General features: G+C 38.7%; 1 protein-coding gene across 2 annotated transcripts in view; it reads right to left on the bottom strand.

Annotated features, from left to right (window-relative positions):
• Positions 1-26,568, bottom strand: part of CWC27 (CWC27 spliceosome associated cyclophilin) — a 238,668-nt gene that overhangs the window by 3,146 nt on the left and 208,954 nt on the right. Inside the window, exon 14 of one of the 2 annotated variants that reach the window (XM_060143006.1) lies at positions 10,490-11,116. The exons of the other annotated variant lie outside the window; for it this stretch is intronic. Coding sequence (XP_059998989.1) covers positions 10,954-11,116 — 163 coding nt within the window. The 3' untranslated portion in view covers positions 10,490-10,953. Of the gene's footprint in view, positions 1-10,489; positions 11,117-26,568 lie in introns of those variants that run through there. 2 annotated transcript variants of the gene reach the window in all.

The following is a 26,568-nucleotide window of genomic DNA, read 5'->3' as shown; positions in this document are numbered from 1 at the left end:
TGTCTTGTTCAAAGAAACTCAGTATGTTATCACAGTTTTCTGACATATGGAAGTAAAGTGCCTTGAGGAATGGGTGCCTTTTTCTAATTCACACAGAGGCACCAAATGGGCTAGCAATGGCCCTGAGGAAAAAAGCATGGTACTGGAAGCCATTGTATACCATAAATGATATTAAAGCAGTAGAATCAATGAAATACTCTAAGGAGAATTTGTTTATTTCTTACCCTTATCAATACTGTGGTTGAGATGGAGGCATTGAAGGTTAGTATTTTTATGTGGAGGATAAAAGAGGATCATTGGAAATGAATCTTTCTCTTTGTTTTAACCTGTATCAGAATGCAAGGACTTTTTATGTTCTGAAAAGGGTTTTCTTTTGCAATCCTAGCTTGTCCTAACTCCCTCCCACTAGGGCATGAGACCATTTCCCATGGTTGCTAGATGAGATTTGAAAGTGGCAGGAGAATGGAAAGTGGGAAAGAATCACTACTCAAGTCAAAACCACTTGGGTTGCCTGTGAAACCCTTGATTGTTTCAAAAGCATCATTCAAAGCACAATAAAAGTAAGTTTGACTTTTAATCGTTACACCTTAGGTAATGAAGGGCCTCTAATAAAATTCTCCCAATTTATTCTTTTTCCTATATCCTTGGGAAAAGATTTAGGTGAGTGAGTTGAGTTTAAGGCAAATGGAGCCATAGCACCAGTAAAAAAAAAAGTGTACTAATCTTTCTTGCAGTAGAGCTAGTATTGCCAAAAAAGGGGTACCTAAGCGATTATATGTAGAGAACAAACACTCTAATCTTGATGTTATGATGGGAGACATTTCACTGATTAACTTTTTGAATAACTAGTTTGCTATCTACTAACTTTGAAGTATTTCTTACAAAAAGATGGCTGTGGGAAGGTTATATTCAAACACACCTGGATAAATCACCCATTGTTTCAGTGAACCCAACTGTTTTTTTCTATCTGATAAATAAGTGACTCACTTAGCCTTGGAGCAGTAGAAAGACTTACCAAGATCATTAATTACATTTTCCCATCATGTAAACATTTGTGTCCGGGAAGGGCTGTAGTGGGCAGTGCTGTGAATTGAGAACAGACAGGCTGTCCTGTTTGTCTTCTGGGCTTCTAGGTTGACTGCATAGGTGTGCTTGACTTTATGCAGTTTCTATGAAAAATTCTGCATATCAAAGAACACAGTGAATTTACGTAGGAGCTTATTACATAAAGGAAAGATTAAGGGATGTGTAAGAAAAAAAAATTTAAATCTGTTTTACCATTTGAGATTTGCATTTCCAACGGATGCTTTTCATTCTATAGCTTTCCACTTTAGGGCAGGATCTAAGTCTGATTTTCAGAAAACAGTCATCAGAATTAGTTGGGGGAGCTTGTTAAAAATCAAACAGAAAAACCAGCAGATTCTTGGGCTCCCACCCCAGATCAACAGACTTGTCATTTCTGAGGCCTGGGAAACTGATTTTAACAAGTTTCCTGACCCCTCCACCTCCCCCAGGGTGACATGGAACACGTTAATATATTTATGGTCTCACATTCTGTGTTGTTTCTCTGGTGGGGGGAAGGGGAAGGGGGGGCGGAGAGAGAGGGAAAGAGAAAGAGAGAGGGGGAGAGAGAGAAGGAGAGATTGATTGATCCTCAGTTTTGTTCCAAACCATGAACAAAGAGAGTAACCTCTCTTGAAGGTTCCTTCCCTCCTGAAATGAACAAGGAAGCAGTTGGAGAAACCCCGATTGTGTCTGTAAGGGGCACATAACTGGTTGTGTGGGCTGATAAGCCTGGGGCTGAAAATATTTGAAAATGCAAATTTGCAAAACGATGACTTGCATGGATATTTAGAATTTTTTTTAATAAGTGGGAGCACACTATCATAGTTCGAATCCTAGTAAATGAGAATTTGTGACTATTTATAAATAAATATAAACTCGATTCTTGTCTAATAAGATATTTGGAATTTTAAAAAAATCTGCAAAATATCCAAGCCAAGAGTTGAACATTCCAAGGTTTCATAAATTAAGGGTTTAAAAAAATATGTAAATTCTTGAATTCGGCCATTAATTGTGCCTGTTAACAGGCTTTTATAATGCTAACTAGGTAATATAGGTACTATATAATTTCTCTTAATCTCATCTCATCTAATTTATTCATACCCCTATACATCTTAATTTACATTATATGCTGTATAAAAGCAAATGTCATTACAATATTGTCTTTTTAGACTTTTCAGTCAAGTTGTGTCTACCTGACAATCTGAATCCAGCATTCTCAATCCCTTCATGAAATTGGACATGAAGGGAAATCAACTTAGGTGGCTAAAATGAATAGGAAACCTTTCATGAGAGTTGTGTTTGTGATCTCCAAGTTCCCCCTGCCTGTGGGCCTGGCTCTGGACTCTGGATGGAGGTTGAGGGGAGGGGTCTCTTGGGGATTCCTTCTTGGTTTACTACTGTGGTGAGGCTGACAGCAGCTGCTTTCCCAGGCCTGGAGGCTTCCAACCTTGGGGTGATGTGCAGTTGCACTCCCTTGTCCAGCCCATCATGACTTCCTGTTCTTTTTCTGTAATGTTTTTCAGATCCGTTCCTTCCTGTTGCTTTCCCAAGCCTGATTCTGGTCCAGGCTCTAATTACCTCACACACACCTGCACTCTACTCACATCCTCTTTCCTGTCTACAACTTTTCCTCTCACCATATTTTTTTTTCACATAGTTGTTAGAATCCTCTTCCTTAAGCATCATTTCCATCGCACTCCTCCTCCAGCAGCTTCCAACTGCATCAAATCCAAGCTCCAGGTCCCCTCTCATTGCCTGGACCATTATCTCCTTTATAGCTGGACTCCACTCCAGCCAAGCAAACGTCCTGACACTGTCTATACAATGCTACAACACACGGTTAATTCAGTCAACTCTGTCAGATCTTCAGTTAATCATCTGGATGTTTTGTCTACAAGACGCCAAACATCTGGATTGACTGAAGAAATCTACTGTGTTGATGGAGGTTTTTTTTTTTAAACTCAGTTGACCAGATGTTTTGGCATTATGACACATCACTGTCTCCTACATTTGTCTTAATGTCTTGTCCATATAACTTTCTCTTCACCTGGAACAGGACCTGTCTCCTCGATGCCATGTTCTCCCTTCCTTCCAAATTATGGTCAGAATTCCCTCCGCCACAAAGCAGTTCTAGATTAATCCCACTAAACCACAATCTTGGTTCCTTCTAGCACTCACTCAGTTTTTACATATATGATTCTTTTCAACTGAAGTCACCGTGCTGTGTTTTTATTTTGGAGTGTCAGCCTCCTTCTCTACCTGCTGGATTGTAAACTCTATAGTTATATTAGAGGCGTATTGTAAAACAATCTGGTTTGTGTAGCAAGAGGCATGGTAGTCTAGTGATCAGCTGAAACTCTGGATTCAGTCTTGTTTTAAATTCTAGCTGCTTTGCTTCCTGTGTGACCTGGACAAATTACTTAACTTTGCTAAGCCTCAAGTCTCCTCCTCATTTGTAAAATGGAGATAATAATAGAGCCTACCTCATAGAGTTGTTTATGAGGATTAAAAGGATTAATACAGATAAAGTGCTTAGAAGAGTGTCTGGCATAAAGTAAGTATCTATTAAGTGTTAGCTCCTATCATTATAAGCTTTGTAAAAGCTTGGTTTTCTTGTTTATTCCTTCTTTAGTCTGTGACAGCTAGGTAGGTAAGGCAGCTGATATCGTTCCCATGTGAGAGAGGAGAAAACTGATATTAAGAGGTTATATAGTTTTTCTGTTAAAGCAGTTGCATGTCTGAAGCGTTATAGCCTTGCGTTCAACACATTGCATGTTGGCCCTCAGTTCTTTCTAGTCTCAGGAATTAGAATATTGCTTTCTATAAAGAGCAGGTACTCAAGGAAGCCATATAGGTGTAAATGGGTTTTCCTACAGAGGTTTTCCCAAAATGGTCTTTGGATCTGTGCCCACCTGTGACAAAGTGGCTTATGTTAAAATGAGAAAAAGACAATGTAGTAAGGCTTTCCTAAAGCTAAATTTATTCAAATGTTAGAGCCGTTTCTGAACTGAAGTTATCTCCTTCCTTCATTTTTAGTGTAAAAATGTCCTAACTTTATGAAATGATGGTAATATTAAGTGATAAAATATGGAATAACACTATATTGGATCCTGTTTTTTCACGGGGGGGGATATACTGGTTTATTTATTCATTCAACAAATATTTATTAAATGTCTGCTCTTTGCTAGGCATGGTTCTAGGCACTGGATCAACAGTGAACAAAACTGACAAAAATCCTTGTCCTCGTGGAGGGCATTCTATGGTGGGAGGTGATTGATAAACAATAAGTAATTAACATCTGTAAGGCTCGGTTTCCTCATCTGTAAAATGGTAACAAGGGCCCATACCTACTTCATAGGGTTGTTTGTAAGTTAAATAAGTTAATAAGGCAGAGTGCTTAGGAGTTCATAGTGCCATTGAATATAATTAGAGAGGGAGATTGAGAGGGACTGAGAATGTGGGGTGGGGATGGGCTGCAACTTTAAAGTAGAGTGGTTACTGTAGGCCTTATGGAGATAGGGCCGTTTGAGCAGACTTGAAGGAGGTGCGGGAGTCGGTCATTTGGACATCTGGTGGACGAGTATTCCAGGTAGAGGAACTGGCCAGTGCAGAGCACCTGAGATGGACCACACCTAGCTCATCTGATGAAGTGCTGGACAGTTGGTGTGGCTAGTACAGTGAGTGATGGGGAGTGTGGTAAGGGAGGAGGTCAGGGATTGAGGGGAGGGTGTGGTGATTATCTAGAGCCTCATAGGCCGTTGTGAAGATGTGGGCTTTTACTGTGAACGAAATGGGGAGCCATTGAAGGGTTTTGAGCAGAGAAGTATAACAATGTGATTTATGTTTTAAGAGGTTTCACTTGGCTGCTATGTTGTTAATAAATTTAGGGAAGTAAGTGTGAAAGCAGGGAGACTGGTTACGGTGCTTTTATAAATAGTAGTCCACATGAAAGTTTGTGGTCCTTTTGACCAGGGTGGTAACAATGGGAAGTGGTAAATAATGGTGAAATTCTGGATATATTTCGAAGGTAGAGCCAACAGATTATCGTAACAGACTGGATATAGGGTGTGAGATGAAGACTGGAATCCAAACTATTTGGCCTGAGTAACTAGAAAAGTGGCATTGCCAATAGGGAAGATGGGGAAAAGTGCAGGTGAAGCAGGTCTGGTGGAGGAAGGGCTAGGACGTGTAGGTGAGTTCAGTTTTGGACATGTCAGGTTTGATGGGACATGAAATCCACATGATGGTCATTAGGAAAACTTCACTCTGAAATGGACCTAGGTTTCACAAAATAACATGTATAACTTTTCTAAATTAATTCAAAAATCACTTGTTGAATTCTTTAGTTGCTTGGGAGATAGCACCCATTCTTAGTCTATTCATTTACACCAATAATATAGTAAAAGTTTAGAACAGAGATAAAGTGGTCACATACCTCTTACCCTGAATAAAATATTTTCTAAAAAATTGCAAATTAAAGAACAGTTTACTCACATCATACAAAAAAGAGGTAATTCACAAATTTTAAGTTTATTCATAACTGTTGAGAACTAGCCATAGAATATATACTACTTTAGTCATTTATTTTTTTTTACATGATGCCCTTCATTTCAAATATATTATTAAAACACTTGAATAATAAAGCTCCAACTAGATTAGTCAGAAAATAAATGGGAAAGTCACTTAAGAGTTTTCTGCTCTCAAAATTATCCTGATTATTAAAAAGTTCTGGAACTGCAGCAATGATTATCATTTCTGGCATCATGGAATGAGAAAATAACAATTTTCTAAAAGACAAAGAACACCTTCTTTTTGACTGGTGCTCTGAAGAAAGCCTCCCGAATATGTTTTTGCTGATCAAATAACATGAATTAATATCATGATCTGAACTTAAAGGAATAATCCCGAGCAGATGTGGAAGAGAGAGACCAGATTCCTGTCTGCATTTCACTTAGAAGCCAGTCTTCCCTCCAGGTAGGATTCTCCATCCCTAACCCAAAATATCTTCCAAAAAAATATAAATGATGGATTTGTACATTATCACTTACAGAGAATAATTCAAAGAACTATAATTACATTTCCTTCCTTTCTCCCCCCTCTTTTTTTTTTTTCTGTGAGATTTGGACTAAACTGAGGCAAAAAGATGAGCAGAGGGAAAAATAAATGTGAGCCAAGTGACTTTGGAAAACTCCCTCAACAGAGAATCTAAAGGTACAAACTAGTCATAAAAAGCATAGGGTGCAGATGTTGCTACAATTTAGAACTTCACCAAATTGTCTGAAGTAATCACATAAAAGAGAAATACTCTTGAAGGTTGTCATCTTGGAAAAAGGTTAAAAACCTTTGTGAGTTCTTTAGTGCCAGTGCAAGAGTTACTACATAAGCTTTTAGCTAGCCATGAAACAGAATGGGAAAAATAACCAGTTGTATCCTGGAGCTACCTTTGGTGGCTTGAAATCAGCCATGGTGAGAGTATTTACACCACAGAAGTCAGCAAATGATGCAAATCAGGGCTTTTCTTGCTTTCTGTTTTTTTAGGGAGCCAATTTAGCTGTGTACCACTGAAAACTCTGCACAGGGATTAGCACAACCCTTAGCATCTGTGACAAAGATGTTCAAGTATAGCTTTGTCAAGGAAGATTTGGGGGAATAAATGAGTATTCTCTCTACAAGCAGGGGACTTCTAATACCCATCTTAGTAAGATTTGGTGTTTTATTTCTCTAGGAATTCAGATTTCATCGAATCCTTATTAGAAAGGATTTCTCTAAAATATGGCTCCTGTTTCACCTCTCTTCATTAAAAGCTAAAAGAAAGGAGATAAAATATATGTGAGACAGGAAAACCTCCTGGTCTCTAGTAAGCAGAAGTGGTACCCCATGATAAACTGTATAGAGTCACTGGAAAGGAGTCAAAGCCATAGAGAAACCAGACCTGCTTTTTTTTTTTTTTTTTTTTTTTGTGAATGACGGTGTTAAAGAATGTAACCCCTCTTAACTTCTCTACACCCCGTACATACAAATTGCTTATACTGATACAACCCTCAATGGTAACTCACTTCACACATCCATTTTCTTTCTTGTTATCGCCAAGATTAAACAGCATGTTGGGGCAATATTCTGCGTTTATCTAACCTTTTCCATTCAGGCCACAGTGATACAACAGCACAGGTTTATGTACCTCACACGTCAGATCCTATCAAGAGACTTGGTAGTGACAGTTTGATAAGGACACCATAGCTTATTGAACTTGTTCTAAAAACAACAGCAGCAAACCACTCATCTCCTCACACTTTTTAATGACCTTTTTCTATGGTGTCCCCATTTTTAGATGCCGCAGATGCATTACTGACTGCGTGGCCACAGAGCATACAGAGAGCCGAGGGCATGTGATAATGTGTGTTTTGATATTATACCATTAAAAATTCTAGAGCGATCTGCATTTCTTCAATTACCTATTGAGAAAGGAGAGGTCTAGAGTTCATTTTAACTTTCACCTCGCTGACAGCTTCAACCAAAGTGAAAAAAATGGCTTGTCAGAAAATGAGAAAAAACAATTGCCAGGAGTTGCTTTTCTTTCTGTTCTCCACAATGCCCAGCATCACCATAGATAACAAAGGAGATGGCTACCGGACTTCACTGTTTCAGGATAACATCCCTAGGGCAAGTACATAGAGAAAAATAAATCCAAATAAATATAAAATTAGAATGAACCATACAGGCTAATTGTCTTACGTTTTCTCTTTTTTTGGTCTTTGAACTCATTTTTTTCATTTTTGCGATTCACATGGCCCAAAAACGTTCCTGTGACATTTCCAAAGATTTTACTATAAGCACATTTAATACTATATATGACAGATAATTTAACCATGTTCTTAAGCTTTTAAAAAATTGTTATTGCTATTATTCAGTTAAATTCAAAATGAGTTTTATTATCATGGTGAAATTCTGGTAAGATTCTAATCTCTGTAGAATTTCAGATCTTTCTGCTCCTTGCAATTTAAAGCAGGATGAGGCGCATTCAGTCAACCTGTTTTAATTTTGTCATTCAGTTATCTTTTAAACCTACGAATACTAGTCTTCTGGCTGTGCCCTAGAGGCCTGTGGTCCCCTCTGTTTTAGGGATAAAACTACACTGTTTTAGGTGGACACAGTCTTGGAGGAATGGTAGAGAAACCTACGGGGTACTTCAATACAAACAGATCCAGTGGTAATACTTTTCATAATAAACAACAGAGACTTTGTGAGTTTAGAAAACAACAACATTTTGCTTTGTGAACATCTGTAATACAATTGATATTACAGCGGTGGGGGAAAGATAGGGCACATTTCCAAACACTGGCTTATTTGTGGTGGCTTAGCATCTGTTCCCCAGAACACCTTTATCATATCCCTCTTTTTCTCTTTGGAACTTTCTCCTACTTCTGAAGCCAAAAAGAAAGGGAGTGTCCTTCTGTCTTCTCACCTCAGGTTCTAGATCATAAAGAACAAATTATGAAATATTTCAGGCATACCAAAATGTAAAGAGAATAATGAGGCTTGACTACCCAACATCTATCTTAAGAAATAAAACATTACAAACACAAATGAAGCCCCCTGTGTATTCCTTCTGCCTCCTCAGAGGTAACCACTAGTTTTTATGTTTTTATACTTTTGCTACATGTATACATCTGTAAACAATATATAATGGTGAGTTGTGTGTTTTAAATTTTTATATAGGAGGTTGCCTATTCCTCACATTATTTTTAAGATAAACTAGTACACACAACTCTGGTTTATTAATCTTCACCGCTTACAAAGTATTCCATAGCATGGATGTATAATAACTTATTTATCCACTCTTTGGTTGATGCTTCAACGTATATTTAGTACAGGTCCCCTTGAGCACTGTGTGAGAATTTCTTTAGGGAACAGACCTAGGATTAGAAATTTTGGATCACTGGATATGAACATTTTTAACTTCACTAGATATTGTCAGTCTCCAAAGATTGGATCACCAGCAGTGAAGCCAGCGGTCTGTTTAACAAGCCTTCTGTGGTCAAAGTTTCAGATCCATTAGTCTGGATGGGGATAATGGTGGTGGGTAGTATGGCAGGAATTTGAATTTCTAACGTGGCTGTAAGTGATGCTGCTGCTGCTCTAGTGTAGCGTCTGGGGCTACGTTGTGAGAGCCAGCGCTCTAAAGAAAGCCTATTGGATTCCACTTCAAAAGAGAGAGCTGATGAGACACTACCTGAAAAGACGTGGCTGGTGAGGTTTTACTAGGTAACTGGAAGTTAACCTGTGGTATGATCTTGGCATTCAGATTCTAGAAAACACTGACTAAATAGTACAGATAATATATAGTAAATAACCAGCATGACTGATTGTCATAAAAGGCTAAATTCTTAATAAGTTCTATTGCCAGGATGGGACCTCTGCATGTGCTCCTGCCATTGCTGTGCTGAGAAGGGCAGAGGAGTGAGCTGGTAGCCTGGGGTCAAGCCAGGGTGTGCAATAAGCTTGGCTGACATTACTTAGTGGGTTATTGTCTTGACTGCATTGGCCTAGACGCAGGCGTGAACATTCACTTAGGGGTTTCTTTTTTTTTTTTTTTTTTTTAGCATGTAGAGTTCTTTTTTTTTTTTTTTAACATCTTTATTGGGGTATAATTGCTTTACAATGGTGTGTTAGTTTCTGCTTTATAACAAAGTGAATCAGTCATACATAAACATATGTTCCCATATGTCTTCCCTGTTGCGTCTCCCTCCCTCCCACCCTCCCCATCCCACCCCTCCAGGCTGTCACAAAGCACCGAGCCAATATCCCTGTGCCATGCGGCTGCTTCCCACTAGCTATCTACCTTACTGCGTTTGTTAGTGTGTATATGCCCACGACTCTCTCTCGCCCTGTCACAGCTCACCCTTCCCCCTCCCCATAACCTCAAGTCTGTTCTCTAAGAGGTCTGCGTCTTTATTCCTGCTTTACCCCTAGGTTCTTCATGACATTTTTTTCTTAAATTCCATATATATGTGTTAGCATACGGTATTTGTCTTTTTCTTTCTGACTTACTTCACTCTGTATGACAGACTCTAGGTCTATCCAACTCATTACAAATAGCTCAATTTCGTTTCTTTTTATGGCTGAGTAATACTCCATTGTATATATGTGCCACATCTTCTTTATCCATTCATCCGATGACGGGCACTTAGGTTGTTTCCATCTCCTGGCTATTGTAAATAGAGCTGCAATGAACATTTTGGTACATGACTCTTTTTGAATTTTGGTTTTCTCAGGGTGTATGCCCAGTAGTGGGATTGCTGGGTCATATGGTAGTTCTATTTGTAGTTTTTTAAGGAACCTCCATACTCACTTAGGGGTTTCTTAAGATTTAAGGCTATTGAGTCTTACTGATTTGGCTATTTTTAGATATTTATATGCAAAACAAAACCATCAATCTTTTTATTACATAATTTAAAAATCATATTTCAAAGTTAGTGCTGTGGTAACAGAATGCCAAAGAGGGTTCCCTTAAATATTCTTTCTGTAAAGATGTCTTATAAAAAATCTTGAAAACGAAGCCGTCACATATTTTAGGGTAAAAAGATACAAACAGATTTGTACATTCTGCAAATGGTTAACATATAAACTAGAAGGAAAGTGATTTTATTTCAGATTTAGCAATATAAAAGCTCAATTAGGGGGAAAAAAACATGTACCAGTAACCAAAAGCATTTGCTTACATCATTCCACAATTTACGTAACAAGATAATTGTTTTTCAAAACCAGAGGACAAGTTCAAAAATGCTTCTTTTCACACCCTTAAGTGATGCTGTTGGGAACAATGGCTGTTTTAAGGCCATTTATTGCAGGCACATTTCCAGCTAGTTCTGGTTTATCATCACTCTCATTTTATCTTCTTTCTTTTTTCTCTCTCATCAGCTTTTTGCTTTCTTCCCTTCTTCTTTTGTTCACTGGATTCCGAGGATCATAGATTTCAAACGTGTCTGAATCTTGCATGCTTGCATCTTTCACTTTTCTGCTTTTATCCTCAAACTGAAGTACATGCGACATCCTAAAGTGGGAGAGAGATGGTTCACTGATTTTTGCATGAGAACTGAAAGTAGAAATTCTACACTACACTTGTCTTGGCATGATGAACCAAAAGGGTACAAAACACCAAGATGGGTTTATTGTTTACTGGTGCTTATACCACATGGATGCCAACTTCTCAGAAAACACTTAAATTTGAAAAACATGTCTGGAGTTTGTTTTGTTGGTTTGTATTTCTAGTAGTGAGTCTCTTTGCTTCAGACTTCACTTGAGGTTCCTTTCCTGATGGGAGGTTAAAAGAGTTCTACCCAGAAGTCTTCCTTCAACTAAACTCAGAGAACATTCTTCCAGCTTCCTTTAAAGAGCACACTCAGCCAGGTTGCAGAGCAAAACTCCCGACATGAAACCAGCCCTATCTGGTTTTGTTTTGTTTTCAGTAGTTAAATGGGTCAAGTAGGGAATGTGTTCAGAAAATTCCTGTTCAAATGGTGTTATGAATCCCTTTTCTGGGGAATCGCTGAGTTTAAAAAATTTTTTGTACAAAAAGAAACTGAGCTTTTGGCACGGCTCCATGGACTAACCTCCTCCTCCTCCTCCTGTTGATTACAGCAAATCTAACCACCCTGCTTTCCTGCTTTATCAAATGCTTACTGGTCTTAAGGTCTCAACATGTGCTTGAATCCTAAGTGGTTGTAAGCTGGCTATGCTTAGCAGCAGAGAAATATGTAAGTGATTAGCTCTGCCTCCCATTAGGAGGTGCCGGGAACAAATAGGGAGGTCCCAAAACCAGATTCTAGGGCAGGTGAATGAATTTGGAAAGAGGAAAGATCAGTTTTTATATGTAAACAAAACTACTAAGGCTTTCCCCACTAAATATTTAAGCAGTTTTAAAAATATGCGCACCCAACACTTTATCACAGCAGATGGGGATAAACCGCCTGAAGGGTTAACACTACCCACATGTCAGTTGTAACTTGCAGATGAAACCCACATATTACAGTGATTTCTGTTTCCCTATATGAGCAGGGATTGGGCAATAGGTACTAGCAGAGATTCCCCTACCCTTTCTTCCTGCAGTACCACAAATGCGGAGGGAAGTTTACTTTTGTTAAAAATTCCCATGGATATACTTAGATTTTGAAGAATCCTAAAACGATTTTGTGAGGGAAATGAAATGTTACAATATTAATGATACTACAATTGCAAAGAGTTTGGTAGGGTTGACTGTTCACCAGGTTGACAAGTTTTATCTTACCACCTCTTCCTTCCCAGAAAAGCTCATTAGAATGCAATGAGTATGAGTGACATTATGATGTGGATGAACTAGAGTCTACTCTTATTTACTGAGGTAAAGCACATTTGCATTTCTATACTTTATTATTAATAAAAATTATTTGCATCAGATTTCATAACATGCAATATCACACATGAGAACTGCTGACTTTTTATATTTCCATGGACTTAACCTTGGAAACAACCTCATTTAGAAAGTGCAGCATAGGATTATTGCTTATTTAGATGGAGTACTCAGAGTCTGATTTTCTTGTGCTTTCAATTTTCTACACTGTTTGAGTATTAGCGTCTGAGAATAAAACAAGCCCCAACTCCTAGCAAAAGGATAATTATTCTCCAGCCATGGTAGCAAGTGACCACTATAACCAGACTGAATCAATCAAACAGGATTTAATCAATTACTGGTGACTTGCCTAGGCCAAAATGATCAGTGGTAACTCACTTCAGTAAATACACCTCTGAAAGCCAAATAATCAGTGACAGCCTTATGCTTTTGAAAGTTGGCCAATCAGTGGCAGACCCAGGCCAGTGACATGCTCTGAAAGCCAGCCAATCACCAGCAGTCTCTCCTGAATAATGGTGCTTCTGAGGCTGATATTAACCCCTAAACAATCCCTGACCCCAAAACTCTACGTAAGGTTTGCAACCTGCTTTGCTCAGAGAGACTGTGTCTAAAAGCAAGCTCTTTCTTATTAAAGTAATAAATTGAGCTTTTTTTTTTTCTTTCAGGTATTGAGAGGTGGTCTTTTTCTTTGATACTCCTTACAATCTATGCAGCATTCCCTAGAGTGAGCTCTTCAGAAATTGTAAGTGTATTACCACTGATGAGGACTAAGTTTAGAAGTGTGGCGGGACTGTCCTGTTAAAGGTCCTCATCACACATCATGTGGAGCCCAGACTCCTACACTGTATTTCGGTAAGTGCGCAGCGGCTTTCCAAATGATTTGTGCTGATGCCTAACCCCAAACCAGAAAATAGCTGGAATCTTATTCCCTTCAAGACAATTTTATTCCATACTCCTATGCTGATATAAAAATACAAAACCACTATATTAGTTAACTTATTAATACTTTTCCATATACACATTCTTCTATTTTAAAAATTATCCCTTTCTCTGCCCCAAAAGACAGATGGGTCTTTTGTTATAATCATTTCTAGTAGGGACTGTCCATGTTTCAAAAATGACTTTACCAGAATTTGTCAAATAAAACCATAAAAAGGCAACTTCCTCCTTTCTATGCCATGAGAGGATCTTACAACTACTAGATCTAGTTGGCTTTGGTATAAGAAATGAAATCTAGACATGGGAACAACAGCACAAAGTCCACAAAAAGAAACAGATTTTCCTACAAATCTGAAAGAACAGAAAGCTGTAAAGTAGCTGTCTTTTTCAACTGTTTGTTTCATACACCACTGCACTAAACAAGTCCAACATTTTGATTAATAACAAACCTAAACCCAGAGGAAAGAAGGGGCTATCAGCTTACAAATTACTTCAGCTTTAATATCATAATGCTTAGCATGGCTGGTTACTCAGCATAATATTTAATCTTTAATTGAAACAAAAACATAATCAAAATGCTTCACCCATTTATCTTTCAACATGCTTCGGTCACTTCATTTTAAAAAGCAAAACAAAACAGTTATTATGATTTTCAGCATAATAAACTCCTGACCTGTGTGACTCCATAAATCACAGACTGCATGAATTGAAAGCATGCCCACATTTTACAGCCTCCTGTGAGAATACACATGCAGACTTATTATACAGACTTCATTCAAGTACATAAGGTCTGGTAGTTTACAGTCTTGTATGTACCAATAACTCAATACTGTCCACTCTGTGACTGGTCATAGAATTGGCCCAACAAGAGCAGTGAAGCTTTTGGAATCACACACTGATCATTTACATATGAACATTTTAGAACTTGTTCATTTGAAGGCAAAGACAAAAGTTTAGTTCTGATTAATAACAGTTTTTCATAAGATCAGATTCTCACGTAAGAACACTGACTTTAGTGGTTATAGAAATATGGAGGCTTACCATTTTCATAGAGGCTGTGTATGACCAGGGCACTCAAGATGGCGGTTCTCTTGCTCTCTATACATCCCCTGCTCAACCAGTCCCTACTTCACCTACTCACATGACTGATCTTCCCTCTTAATCACAGAGCCTTAACGCTAACTGCCTACGTGTTTGCCCTGTCCCAGGTGGTTATCGTTCTAATGCTTAGATCAGAACCACTCCACCAAGCTAGGTTATCAAAGGGAAACATCTGCCCCACTGACGATTGTTAACCTGAGGGGCTGAGAGGGACATGCTCCTCTGCTGGTTTCCCTGGTAACTGATGAGCCAACCTGACATCAATTCCCCCTATAAATGGTAACCTCCTTCTCCCCTGCAGTAGCTAAGATTGCTGCTGCATCCTGCCTGCCGTCTGCCTTATAGGTGGGGTGTCGCTCCAGGACATTTTGCTTCTGACTTGTAAGATTCCCTATCCAGTACACCTTGGATGTCTCTTTCGCTGTTTCCAGGCTCTTTCTTTGGTCTCACGGTTGGGCAACTACAAGGCTTGCAGACCTGAGGGGTACAGCCCCAAAACAAGTAAGTTTATTCTTTTTCTTTTCTTGTATGAGACTGTGTGGAATTATAAACAAAAGTAAACAAGAGAGTTTTCGAAAAGGACCTGGACCTTGACTAATTTGACATCCATTTTTAAAAACTCTCATTCAGTTGTAAGGTAGATTAAGATATGACAGCAGTTAATATTAATTGGGAAAGCAAGAGAGGTATAATTCTCAGACATACAGTAAGTGAAATATAGAATTCCAAAATTAATAAGTCATTTCAGACTGAAATGCATTTAAATTATTTATGCTTGTGTAATATAAACAGCTATCTTTTTCATCAGAAATTCTATAAGACACTCCCCTTTCCAAGTCTCCCTAATATAGAAACTTACCACTCTACCCTTAGATTGCTGTAGGTGTCTTAACTATTTTGTGTCTGTACTATTTCTCCTTCCTCTAACCTCCGAAGGTTCTAAAATAATCTTTCTTATATATCTCCTTTTAGCATCCCTTTGACCAGAAACTATTGGCTATTGTAATCCACTGAAATAGCTGAGCCCGACCCTTAAAACCCTCAAATGACTGGATCTTCCTATCTCACCAACTTAATTTTGTTTCTTTCATCAACCCTCACCATTTTGTAATTGCCTGTTCACTTAGTTGTGAACATCAGTTATTTGAGACAGTTTGAGTCTTGTTCACAGTTGAGTTCTCAGTCCTCAGAATGGTGATTGGTGCTGGGAATCAAAGCCTTTAAACCCTCCGTATTGGCCAGGACCTCTGGCTAGAACTAGCTGGTTTGCTAACCTAACAGTTAACCTTCTTTTGTGGGCAGGGACTGTCTTTTATTTCTATGATAAACTTTTATTTATTTATTTATTTTGTGGTACGCGGGCCTCTCACTGTTGTGGCCTCTCCCGTTGCGGAGCACAGGCTCCGGACGCGCAGGCTCAGCGGCCATGGCTCACGGGCCTAGCCGCTCCGCGGCATGTGGGATCTTCCCAGACCGGGGCACGAACCCGTGTTCCCTGCATCGGCAGGCGGACGCTCAACCACTGCGCCACCAGGGAAGGCCCCTATGATAAACTTTTAAAATGTCTAACAGGTTCTGCAGAAAGTCTGGAGCTCTTCACAGGTCTACCTTTTCACGACCTCTCATAGCTCAGCACACACTGATTGCTGCTTTTCCACTGCTCTCAGATCAGTGATGGCTAGTTTTTATTCCCTGTAGACTGTGGTGGGAGCATGCCTTATGTTCTTTCCCATTTCCTATGGTACCTAATGTAGAACTAGATAGGATTTCTTTTAAGGCAATATTTCTCAAAGTCTAATCCCAGAGCCCAGCAACAAACACAGGCTGCACATTACAATCACTTGGGTAGTTTTTAAAACTATCAACACCGGGCCTCCACCTCTAGAGGTACTCATTTAATTGTCTCAGGATGGGGCTCTAGCATCAGTAATCTAAAGTTTTTTTTCCTGGTGATCTAAAAATACAGCCAAAGTTAGAACCACAGCATTAAAGTTTAAGAGTCTTTAGGCTTTCAGCTTGAGTTCATTAGCCATTTGTTCTGGCCCCTTCAGAGATGAAGGACAGCTGGTTCCTAATGACAAACTACTCACATACTTCAAGAAGCTTAAGTGGCTTCTGAGCCTATTTTAACTGAGTAATCTCAAGTGTATTATCCATTTCTTAAATATAGTCTGAGTAAAAGGCAAGGAGCTACACTGAATTATTCATTCAACAAATATTGGAGCCTTTTTATGTGTGAGACCCAGTGTCAGACAACAGGGAAATAAAACCAAATAGGACCCAGGCCCTGCTCTCCTAAAGTGAACAATCTGTTAGGGGAGATGAACACACAGGCACCAGAACAAATGTACATTTTGGAACTGCCTGCAAAATGTGAGGGCACAATAAGAAGAGCATCCTCTGACACAGCAGTCTATGAAGAGCCTTCACATGTCTGGTATTGTCTTCACAATAACTATGTGGGGTAGGTGGGAAGTATGTTATTCACCTCCATTTCACAGGCAACCTGAGAGATTCATGATCAAGAAACTTGTAGCTGGTAAGTAGTTGACCAGGTACTTGACTGCATGTCTTCAGAGGTAACGAACTTTCATCTTGTGAAGATGTATTTAACTTCAGGAATAAATCAAAAGTTAATTCAGTGCTAAGTCTAGTGAATAGGATAAAAAAAATCAGATCGGGCAGTGCTTATTTTGGAATACAGCATTTTGAAAAGGCAACTATAAAGAGACAAGAATGATAATCTGTGTGGCTCCCAGGCTGGCCTATAATGCAATTAGAAAAGAAGTTCCAAAAATGTCTTGAGCCATGTGGGAGCCTCTTTGGGAAAAGACACCTCTCTACTAGGTGAACACTTGCTTTAAAAAAAAGGCAATTTGGGGCTTCCCTGGTGGCACAGTGGTTGCGAGTCTGCCTGCTGATGCAGGGGACACGGGTTCGTGCCCCGATCCGGGAAGATCCCACATGCCGCGGAGTGGCTGGGCCTGTAAGACAGGGCCGCTGAGCCTGTGCATCCGGAGCCTGTGCTCCGCAACGGGAGAGGCCACAACAGTGAGAGGCCCGCGTACTGCAAAAAGAAACAAGCAAAACAAAAAGCCAATCAATTTTTACTGTAAATTTTTATCCCTTTATTGCCTTTAATCATTGCTCTCTGGAATTAGTCCCAATTTCTCCCTATACATCCTAAAATGAGGATGCTAGGTAGGGACACACCGTTCAGCTGGAGGTCCAAGAGGAGCAGAGCCAAAGAGCCTGACACTCTAAGGGTGGATGTCTGGCAGTCTCTTCGCAGGCATCAAATTACTAAGGACTGCCTTTATGATTGATGATGATATCCAGGTATTTTCTGTTACATATATATTTTTCAAAAATTCAGATTTAGCCATGAAAACTGTCCTGTTTTGAATCCTTCAGTGGTTCCCTATTGTCTAAACAATGAAACCCAAATTTCTTACGTAGCCTCTATGACTTGGCTTTTGTTCCTCTCTCTAAGCTCCTATGTCATCTTCACATCGTATGCTCTAGACATCCTGAATTACTTGCAGTTTCCTGTATAGAACGTGCTCTCTCCTGCCTCCTTGCTGCCTCTGTATGGTGATATACTTCTCTCCCTGCTTCAGTTGAGGTGTCATCCCCTCTGGAAACCAGTCCCTGAATCCTCTCCTGGCCTGTCCTGCTCTTTTTCCAGGAGGGTTAAGGTCCTCTTCTGTACATGTCTTAGTTTAGCCTCCCTCACTAGACTGCAGATGGCTCTGTTTTATTGGCCTTTGACAAGAAGAATGCCCTCAATAAATGCTGAATGAACACATGTTTCCGGGTAGCCAGTAACCTCTAAAAACCTGGTTTTGTTCACCTTTCTCCTTGAGTATCAATAGATAATTCCAAATTATTTAGCAATTTCAGTTGACCCTTGAACAACATGGATTTGAAATGGGCAGGTCCACTTACATGCGGAGTTTTTCAGCAGTAAACACTATAACACTATATGATCTGTGGTTGGTTGATTGTGCAGATGTGGAACTGTTTCTATGGAGGAACCAGGTACATGGAGGGCCAACTATAAATTATAAGCGGATTTTCAACTGCACGAAGTGTGGGTGCCTTAAACCTCCACGTTGTTCAGGTGTCAACTGGATGTTTATAAGCCTTTCAGATAATTAACTCTTCTTTCAGACTCTACAAGACTAGAGAAAAGGCTAATAGTCTAAGACCTAAAATAACATATTTCCACCACCATTAAGTTTACGCTATAAAACTCCAACAGATGTTTCTCAAATGAGCCAGTTAAACTGCCTAATGATTGGTATTTGTCTTCTGTACTCAGCCTTAGAGGTATAAGGTAGGGAAAAAAAATACATATATTGTCCTCAGACAGCCTTCCTCTACTTGGGTTGAAAGGCCCTGCCTTTCTTTGTGAAACTTTGTCACGTACATAATTTGTCTTTAGTATAGTGTGTTGACAGCTTCTCATTTCTCTGTTCGGTTAGAATTCTTAAGAAACCCAACTAAATAATCCCTGATTATTACTTAAGTCATCGTTCTTAAGGGACTATGGATAGAAACTTAAATGATCTAGTTTATAAGTTTTCTTTTTTTTTTTCCTTTTGGCGGGAGAGGGCTTGAAAGGAGACTTGTATTTGAAAAGCAAAAACAGGCTTTTTTTAAAAGAAATTTCAGTGAGACAAAATAATTTTTAAGTTTAACCCATATTTGATCCTTTGAAAAAACCACACCCTGCTCTGTATCAGAGATGGGCCACAGCATACTTCTGTCCATGTCACTTCTCTGGAATGCCCTACGACCTCCTTCCCACTGGTTTATGTCCCCTGAGCTTCCAAGGCTCAATTTAACTGCCATTTCCAACTAAAAATCTGACTGCCTTGGGCCTCAGGACCTACTTCTGCCTTTGAATTTCTCTAACACCTTTTATGGAAGCTTTTGCGGATTGAAGTCAGAAGACCTGGGTTTGAGTTAAAATGCAGTCATTTGGCGTTTCTGTAGGAAAGTCACATTGCTCTTCAGGTCTCTGTTTCCTTATCTGTGAAGAGGGTATGGTAATAAGCACCATGTTTACATAGTTAGAACGAGGTTCAAACATCATGCCTCCAATTGTGGTCCAAATACTTACCATTTTAACTTATTTTGTATTTTGTGTGTATGGGTGTTAATATAAAGTGATCTTGTATATATTTATCATTTTTATACTATTCTATTAAACTTCATACCCTTTTTCAAAGTGTTTTCACGTACATTATCATACAAAACTTATTTGATCTCACTTAACTGCAGGTTTATATGTGTATTTATAATATGTCCTGTCTACACTATGCCATAAGCCATTGAAAGGGCAGAAGCTATTTATAGATTGAAAGAATTATAGAAATCTTATTTTTACAACTTTCATAGCATGATTAACATACATTCACTGTCTTTGTATGTTTTTTCTTTGTGCAAAGTAAAGCAATCCTTAGAGGCAAAAAGAAAAAACAAAATTACCTGTAACTCCATAGCTTATCAATAACTACTGTAAACATACAGGCACATCACTTCCTACACTTTGTTCTATGCATGTCTAAATATGTATATATACTTATAGTAAGTCCCCTACATATGAACCTTCAAGTTGCAAACTTTCAAAGATGCGAACGTGCATTCGCCTGTCCAATCATGTAAGTTAGTTCACGTGTGTGGCGTACATTATCACGTGTGTGCATCCTCTACAAGTGGTTGTGCTCTTGTGTACTTTACTGTACAGTACTGTATGGAGTATAGTAGTACGGTATCTTTATTTCAAGCCCAGGATGTCTGGAAGCAAGCGTAAAAGCAGCTGTGATGTAGCTCGTACTGCTAAGAAGCGCCAAGCAATAACGATGGAAACAAAAGTGAAAATAATTGAGAAAGTGGAGCGAGGCAAAAAGATGGAAGACGTTGCTCGTTCTTATAATGAGGAGCTTACTAAAGAAGACCTGATGGAATTGGAGGCCCAGAGAGAGGACTAAGAGAGATAAGAGGAAGAAGAAGTAACTGAAGAACCGAAGAGATTCATGACACAGGAAATGGCAAGGGGATTTTCTTTATTTGAGGAGGCACTGTTAGTTTTTTGAGGCACAGGACCCGAACGTAGAACAGTACACAAAGGTTGCAGCAGCCGTTCAAAATGCAATCCAGTGCTACCATGTCATCTATGATGAGGAAAAACACAACTACTACCCAGACGTCACTGGATCATTTTTTTCAAGAGGGTAGATAGAATTGAATCCAGCAAGGAACCAGACCCTGTGCCATCAACGTCAGGCGAGAGTGAGATTGCAGCTTGCCCTCATCTCCTATTGCTGACAATCCTTCAGCTCTACCATCTCCCACCTCCTCTCCCTCTTCCAGTCGGTAACTCTTCTTGCCTCTTCACTTGATGCCAGCCCCTGTATGCCAGCTGTTGTACTACTGTACTTTTCAAGGTACTGTACTGTAAGATTAAAAATGTTGTCTTTATTTTTTGTGTTTGTTTTTATGTATTATCTGTGCAAAAAGTATTATAAACCTATTATAGTACAGTACTATATAGCCGATTGTATTAGTTGGGTACCTAGGCTAACTTTGTATTCATTGCCTAATATTTGGTCCTACAGATAATTTAAAATCCACCTTATATTAGGATTCTTAGTCTTGTTCAAATTTCTACCTTTACAAACATTACTGCAAATAATATCTATGTGAAAAATATTTGGATTTTCTTATTTGTAGTAAATGTTTCGGGGGGGGCTGGTTCAACATTCTTTCTTTCAGTAGATTGGTCTTTTCCTTTCAGAAATGACCCTTCCCTACTGTCAGCCCATGTGGTTGGGACTCTCTTGTCCTTGTCTGAGGAAGGGAACACATGGGATAGGCCTGTGCAGACTAACCAGTGATTAGATCAGGGAATGGGCATTTGAATCCGGCAAGGTCAAACAGAACTGGCTCAGGACTTTTTCTGGAACTATGGGGTTGGCCATAATGGAAACATAAGCCCAGAGCTTCTGGAGGCCACCTCCTGGGTGGGAAGCCTGCCTATGGAATGAGAGGAAAATGGAGCCAGATGACAGAGATTCCTGACATTGGCTGAACTCTGACACAGCTATGCCCTAGCTCCAGTTCTTAAGCTTCCCATGCTGATAAACCCCCATTTTTAGTTGAAGATATTTCTGTCATTTGGAATTATCTTTACTAACGCTTAGGATAAATTCCTATAAGTAGAATTCTTAGGTCAAAGATATGTACACTTTTAAGGCACTTGATATATATGATCTAACTTCCCTTCAAAAAGGATATACCAATTCATTCATCAACAGAGTGCCTTATTTTGGTTTGATTAATAAACTGATTTTTGTTTTCATTCCCCATCCCCCCCATAATGTTTTTGGCTATTTGTATTTCTTTTGCAACATGTATATTTGTGTCCTTTGCCCATTAAAAAAAAAAAAGGGCATACTCATCTTCTATTTATGGATTTGTGAGAATATATTAAGAATATAAATCCTTATTTATCACATAAGCTACAAATAGACTTTGTAGTTTGTCATTTGTTTTTTGAGTTTCACCTCCTATCTTCCTTCTATCTATCCCTCCTTTTCCCTTCCTTCTTTGCTTCCATACAGAACTTTACAGTTTTTTATACAGTGCTAGTGAGTAGTGTCTTCCTTTAAGTCTGTCTTTAGAGTCATACTTAAGAAGTCTTTCCTCACATTAAGACCATGTAAATATCCACCTATATTTTCTTCTAGCACTTTTACAGTTCTTTTTTCACTTGTTAATCTTTTATCAATTTAGAATTTTCTTTTAGTATTTGGGTGAGATAAAATTGTAATTTCTTTTCCCCAAATAGTTACTTAGTTGTCCCAATTTCATTTCTTGAATAATCTACCCTGTACTGTTTCCCACTGCTTCAATTAACATAGTTTTGGCATCTTACTGAGAAAGATCATTACCTTCTTACTCTTGGAAAAAAACATTTCTCAAAATTTATTTTACTTTTATTTTTAGAAGAGGTTTACATTTACAGAAACGCTGACCAGATAGTACAGTTCCCTTATACCCCTAAACCAATTTTCCCTATTACTATCTTACATTAATATGGTACATTTCTTACACTTAATGAACTAACACTGATATCTTATTAAGTAAAGTATATTTAGATTTCCCTAGTATTGTGGACTAAATCACATTCCCCCCAAATTCATATGTTGAAGCCCTAACTCCCAATATGACTGTATATGGAGATAGGGCCTTTAAAGGAGGTAATTAAAATTAAATAAGGTCATATGGGTAGGGCCTTAATCCAAGAGAACTGATGTCCTTAAAAGTAGAGGAAGAGACACTAGGAGCACATACACACACAGAAAGGGCCATGTGAGGAAACGGTAAGAAGGCAGCTGTTTTGTTGATTTCAACAGAAATCAACCCTGCTGGCATTTAGAGCTTGGACTTCCAGAACTGTGAGAAAATATATTTGTTGTTTAAGCCACCCAGTCTGTGGTATTTTGTTATGGCAGCTCTAGGAAACTAATATGCTTAACTTTTACCTGACATCCTTTTTTCTGTTCTAGGATCCCATTCAGGATACCACATTAGATTTAGTTGTGATGTCTCCTTAAGCGATTCTTGGCTGTGGCAATTTCTTAGAATTTCCTTTTTTTTGATCACTTTGACAGTATTTTTAAAAATTGAATTATAGTTGATTTACAATGTTGTATTACTTTCAGGTGTATAGCAAAGTGATTCAGTTATACATATATTCATCTGTTCTTTTTCAGATGTTTTTTCCCATGTAGGTTATTACAAAATATTGAGTATAGTTCCCTGTGCTATACAGTAGGTCCTTGTTGGTTACATATTTTATATATAGTATATATATGTTAATCCCAAACTCCTAATTTATCCCCCCCACCTTTTCCCCTTTGGTAACCATAAGTTTGTGTTCTATGTCTGTGGGTCTATTTCTGTTTTGTAAATAAGTTCATTTGTATCATTGGCAAAAGAATTCCACATATAAGTGATATGATATGGTATGTCTCGTTTGCTGTCTGGCTTACTTCACTTAGTATGATAATCTCCAGGTCCCTTCATGTTGCTGCAAATGGCTTTATTTCATTCTTTTTTATGGCTGAGTAATAGTCCATTGTGTATATATACCACATCTTCTTCTTTATCCATTCTTCTGTCAATGGACATTTAGGTTGCTTCCATGTCTTGGCTATTGTAAATAGTGCTGCAGTGAACATTGGAGTGCATGCATCTTTTCGAATTACAGTTTTCTCTGGATCTGTGCCTAGGAGTGAGATTGCAGGATCATATGTAGCTCTATTTTTAGTTTTTTAAGGAACCTCCATACTGTTCTCCATACTGGCTGTACCGATTTACATTCCCACCAACAGTGTAGGAGGGTTCCTTTTTCTCCACATCCTCTCCAGCATTTGTTATTTTAATGATGGCCATTCTAACTAGTGTGAGGTGGTACCTCACTGTAGTTCTGATTTGCATTTCTGTAATAATTAGTGATGTTGAGCATCTTTTCATGTGCCTTTTGGCCACCTGTATGTCTTGTTTGGCGAAATGTCTATTTAGATCTTTTCTCTATTTTGTGATTGGGTTGTTTGACATTAGATATATGAGCTGTTTATATATTTCGGAAATTAAGCCCTTGTGGATCACATCGTTTGCAAATATTTTCTCCCATTCCATAGGCTGTGTTTTCGTTTTGTTTTCTTTTCTTTTTTGAATTTTTTAATTTTTTTATACAGCAAGTTCTTATTAGTCATCAGTTTTATCCACATCAGTGTATACATGTCAATCCCAATCTCCCAATTCATCACACCACCACCCCGACCCCCCCGCCGCTTCCCCCCACCTTGGTGTCCATACGTTTGTTCTCTACATCTGTGTCTCAATTTCTGCCCTGCAAACCACCATTTTTCTAGGTTCTATACCATTTTTCTAGGTTCCACATATATGTGTTAATATACGATATTTGTTTTTCTCTTTCTGACTTCAGTCTGTATGACAGTCTGTAGATTCATCCATGTCTCAACAAATGACCCAATTTCGTTCTTTTTTATGGCTAATATTCCATTGCATATATGTACCACATCTTTATCCAGTTGTCTGTTGATGGGCATTTAGGTTGCTTCCATGACCTGGCTATTGTAAACAGTGATGCAATGAACATTGGGGTGCATGTGTCTTTTTGAATTATGGTTTTCTCTGGGTATATGCCCAGTAGTGGGATTGCTGGGTCATATCGTAGTTCTATTTGTAGTTTTTTAAGGAACCTCCATACTGTTCTCCATAGTGGCTGTATCAATTTACATTCCCACCAACAGTGCAAGAGGGTTCCCTTTTCTCCACACCCTCTCCAGCATCTGTTGTTAGTAGATTTTCTGAGGATGCCCATTCTAACTGGTGTGAGGTGATACCTCATCGTAGTTTTGATTTGCATTTCTCTAATAATTAGTGATGTTGAGCAGCTTTTCATGTGCTTCTTGGCCATCTGTATGTCTTCTTTGGAGAAATGACTATTTAGGTCTTCTGCCCATGTTTTGATTGGGTTGTTTGCTTTTTTAATATTGAGCTGCATAAGCTATTTATATATTTTGGAGATTAATCCTTTGTCCGTTGATTCATTTGCAAATATTTCTCACATTCTGAGGGCTGTCTTCATCTTGTTTATGGTTTCCTTTGCTGTGCAAAAGCTTTTAAGTTTCATAAGGTCCCATCTGTTTATTTTTGTTTTTATTTCCATTACTCTAGGAGGTGGATCAAAAAAGATCTTGCTGGGGCTTCCCTGGTGGCGCAGTGGTTGAGAGTCCGCCTGCTGATGCAGGGGACACGGGTTTGTGCCGTGGTCCAGGAATATCCCACATGCCGCGAAGCGGCTGGGCCTGAGCCATGGCCGCTGAGCCTGCGAGTCCGGAGCCTGTGCTCCGCAACGGGAGAGGCCACAACAGTGAGAGGCCCATGTACTGCAAAAAAAAAAAAAAAAAAAAAAAAAAAAAATCTTCCTATGTTTTCCTCTAAGAGTTTTATAGTGTCCGGTCTTACATTTAGGTCTCTAATCCATTTTGAGTTTATTTTTGTGTGTGGTGTTAGGGTGTGTTCTAATTTTATTCTTTTACATGTAGCTGTCCAGTTTTCCCAGCACCACTTATTGAAGAGACTGTCTTTTCTCCATTGTATATCCTTGCCTCCTTTGTCATAGATTAGCTGACCATAGGTGCATGGGTTTATCTCTGGGCTTTCTATCTTGTTCCACTGATCTATATTTCTGTTTTTGTGCCAGTACTATATTGTCTTGATAACTGTAGCTTTGTAGTATAGTCTGAAGTCAGGGAGTCTGATTCCTCCAGCTCCGCTTTTTTCCCTCAAGACTGCTTTGGCTATTCGGGGTCTTTTGTGTCTCCATACATTTTTTTCTTTTCATACAAATTTTAAGATTTTTTGTTCTAGTTCTGTAAAAAATGCCATTGGTAATTGGATAGGGATTGCATTGAATCTGTAGATTGCTTTGGGTAGTATAGTCATTTTCACAATATTGATTCTTCCAATCCTAGAACATAGTATATCTCTCCATCTTTTGGTATCATCTTTAATTTCTTTCATCAGTGTCTTATAGTTTTCTGCATACAGGTCTTTTGTCTCCCTAGGTATGTTTATTCCTAGGTATTTTATTCTGTTTGTTGCAGTGGTAAATGGGAGTGTTTCCTTAATTTCTCTTTCAGATTTTTCATCATTAGTGTATAGGAATGCAAGAGATTGCTGTGCATTAATTTTGTATCCTGCAACTTTACCAAATTCATTGATTAGCTCTAGTAGTTTTCTGGTGGAATCTTTAGGATTCTCTACGTATAGTATCATGTCATCTGCAAACAGTGACAGTTTTACTTCTTCTTTTCCAATTTGTATTCCTTTTATTTCTTTTTCTTCTCTGATTGCTGTGGCTAGGACTTCCAAAACTATTGTTGAATAATAGTGGCAAGAATGGATATCCTTGTCTTTTTCCTGATCTTAGAGGAAATGCTTTCAGCTTTTCACCATTGAAAATGATGTTT

The sequence above is a fragment of the Lagenorhynchus albirostris genome, chromosome 3 (assembly GCF_949774975.1).
Source record: "Lagenorhynchus albirostris chromosome 3, mLagAlb1.1, whole genome shotgun sequence".
Taxonomy (NCBI): Eukaryota; Metazoa; Chordata; class Mammalia; order Artiodactyla; family Delphinidae; genus Lagenorhynchus; species Lagenorhynchus albirostris.
Note: the sequence above shows the minus strand (reverse complement) of the source record. Positions and strands in the feature narration are given on the sequence as shown.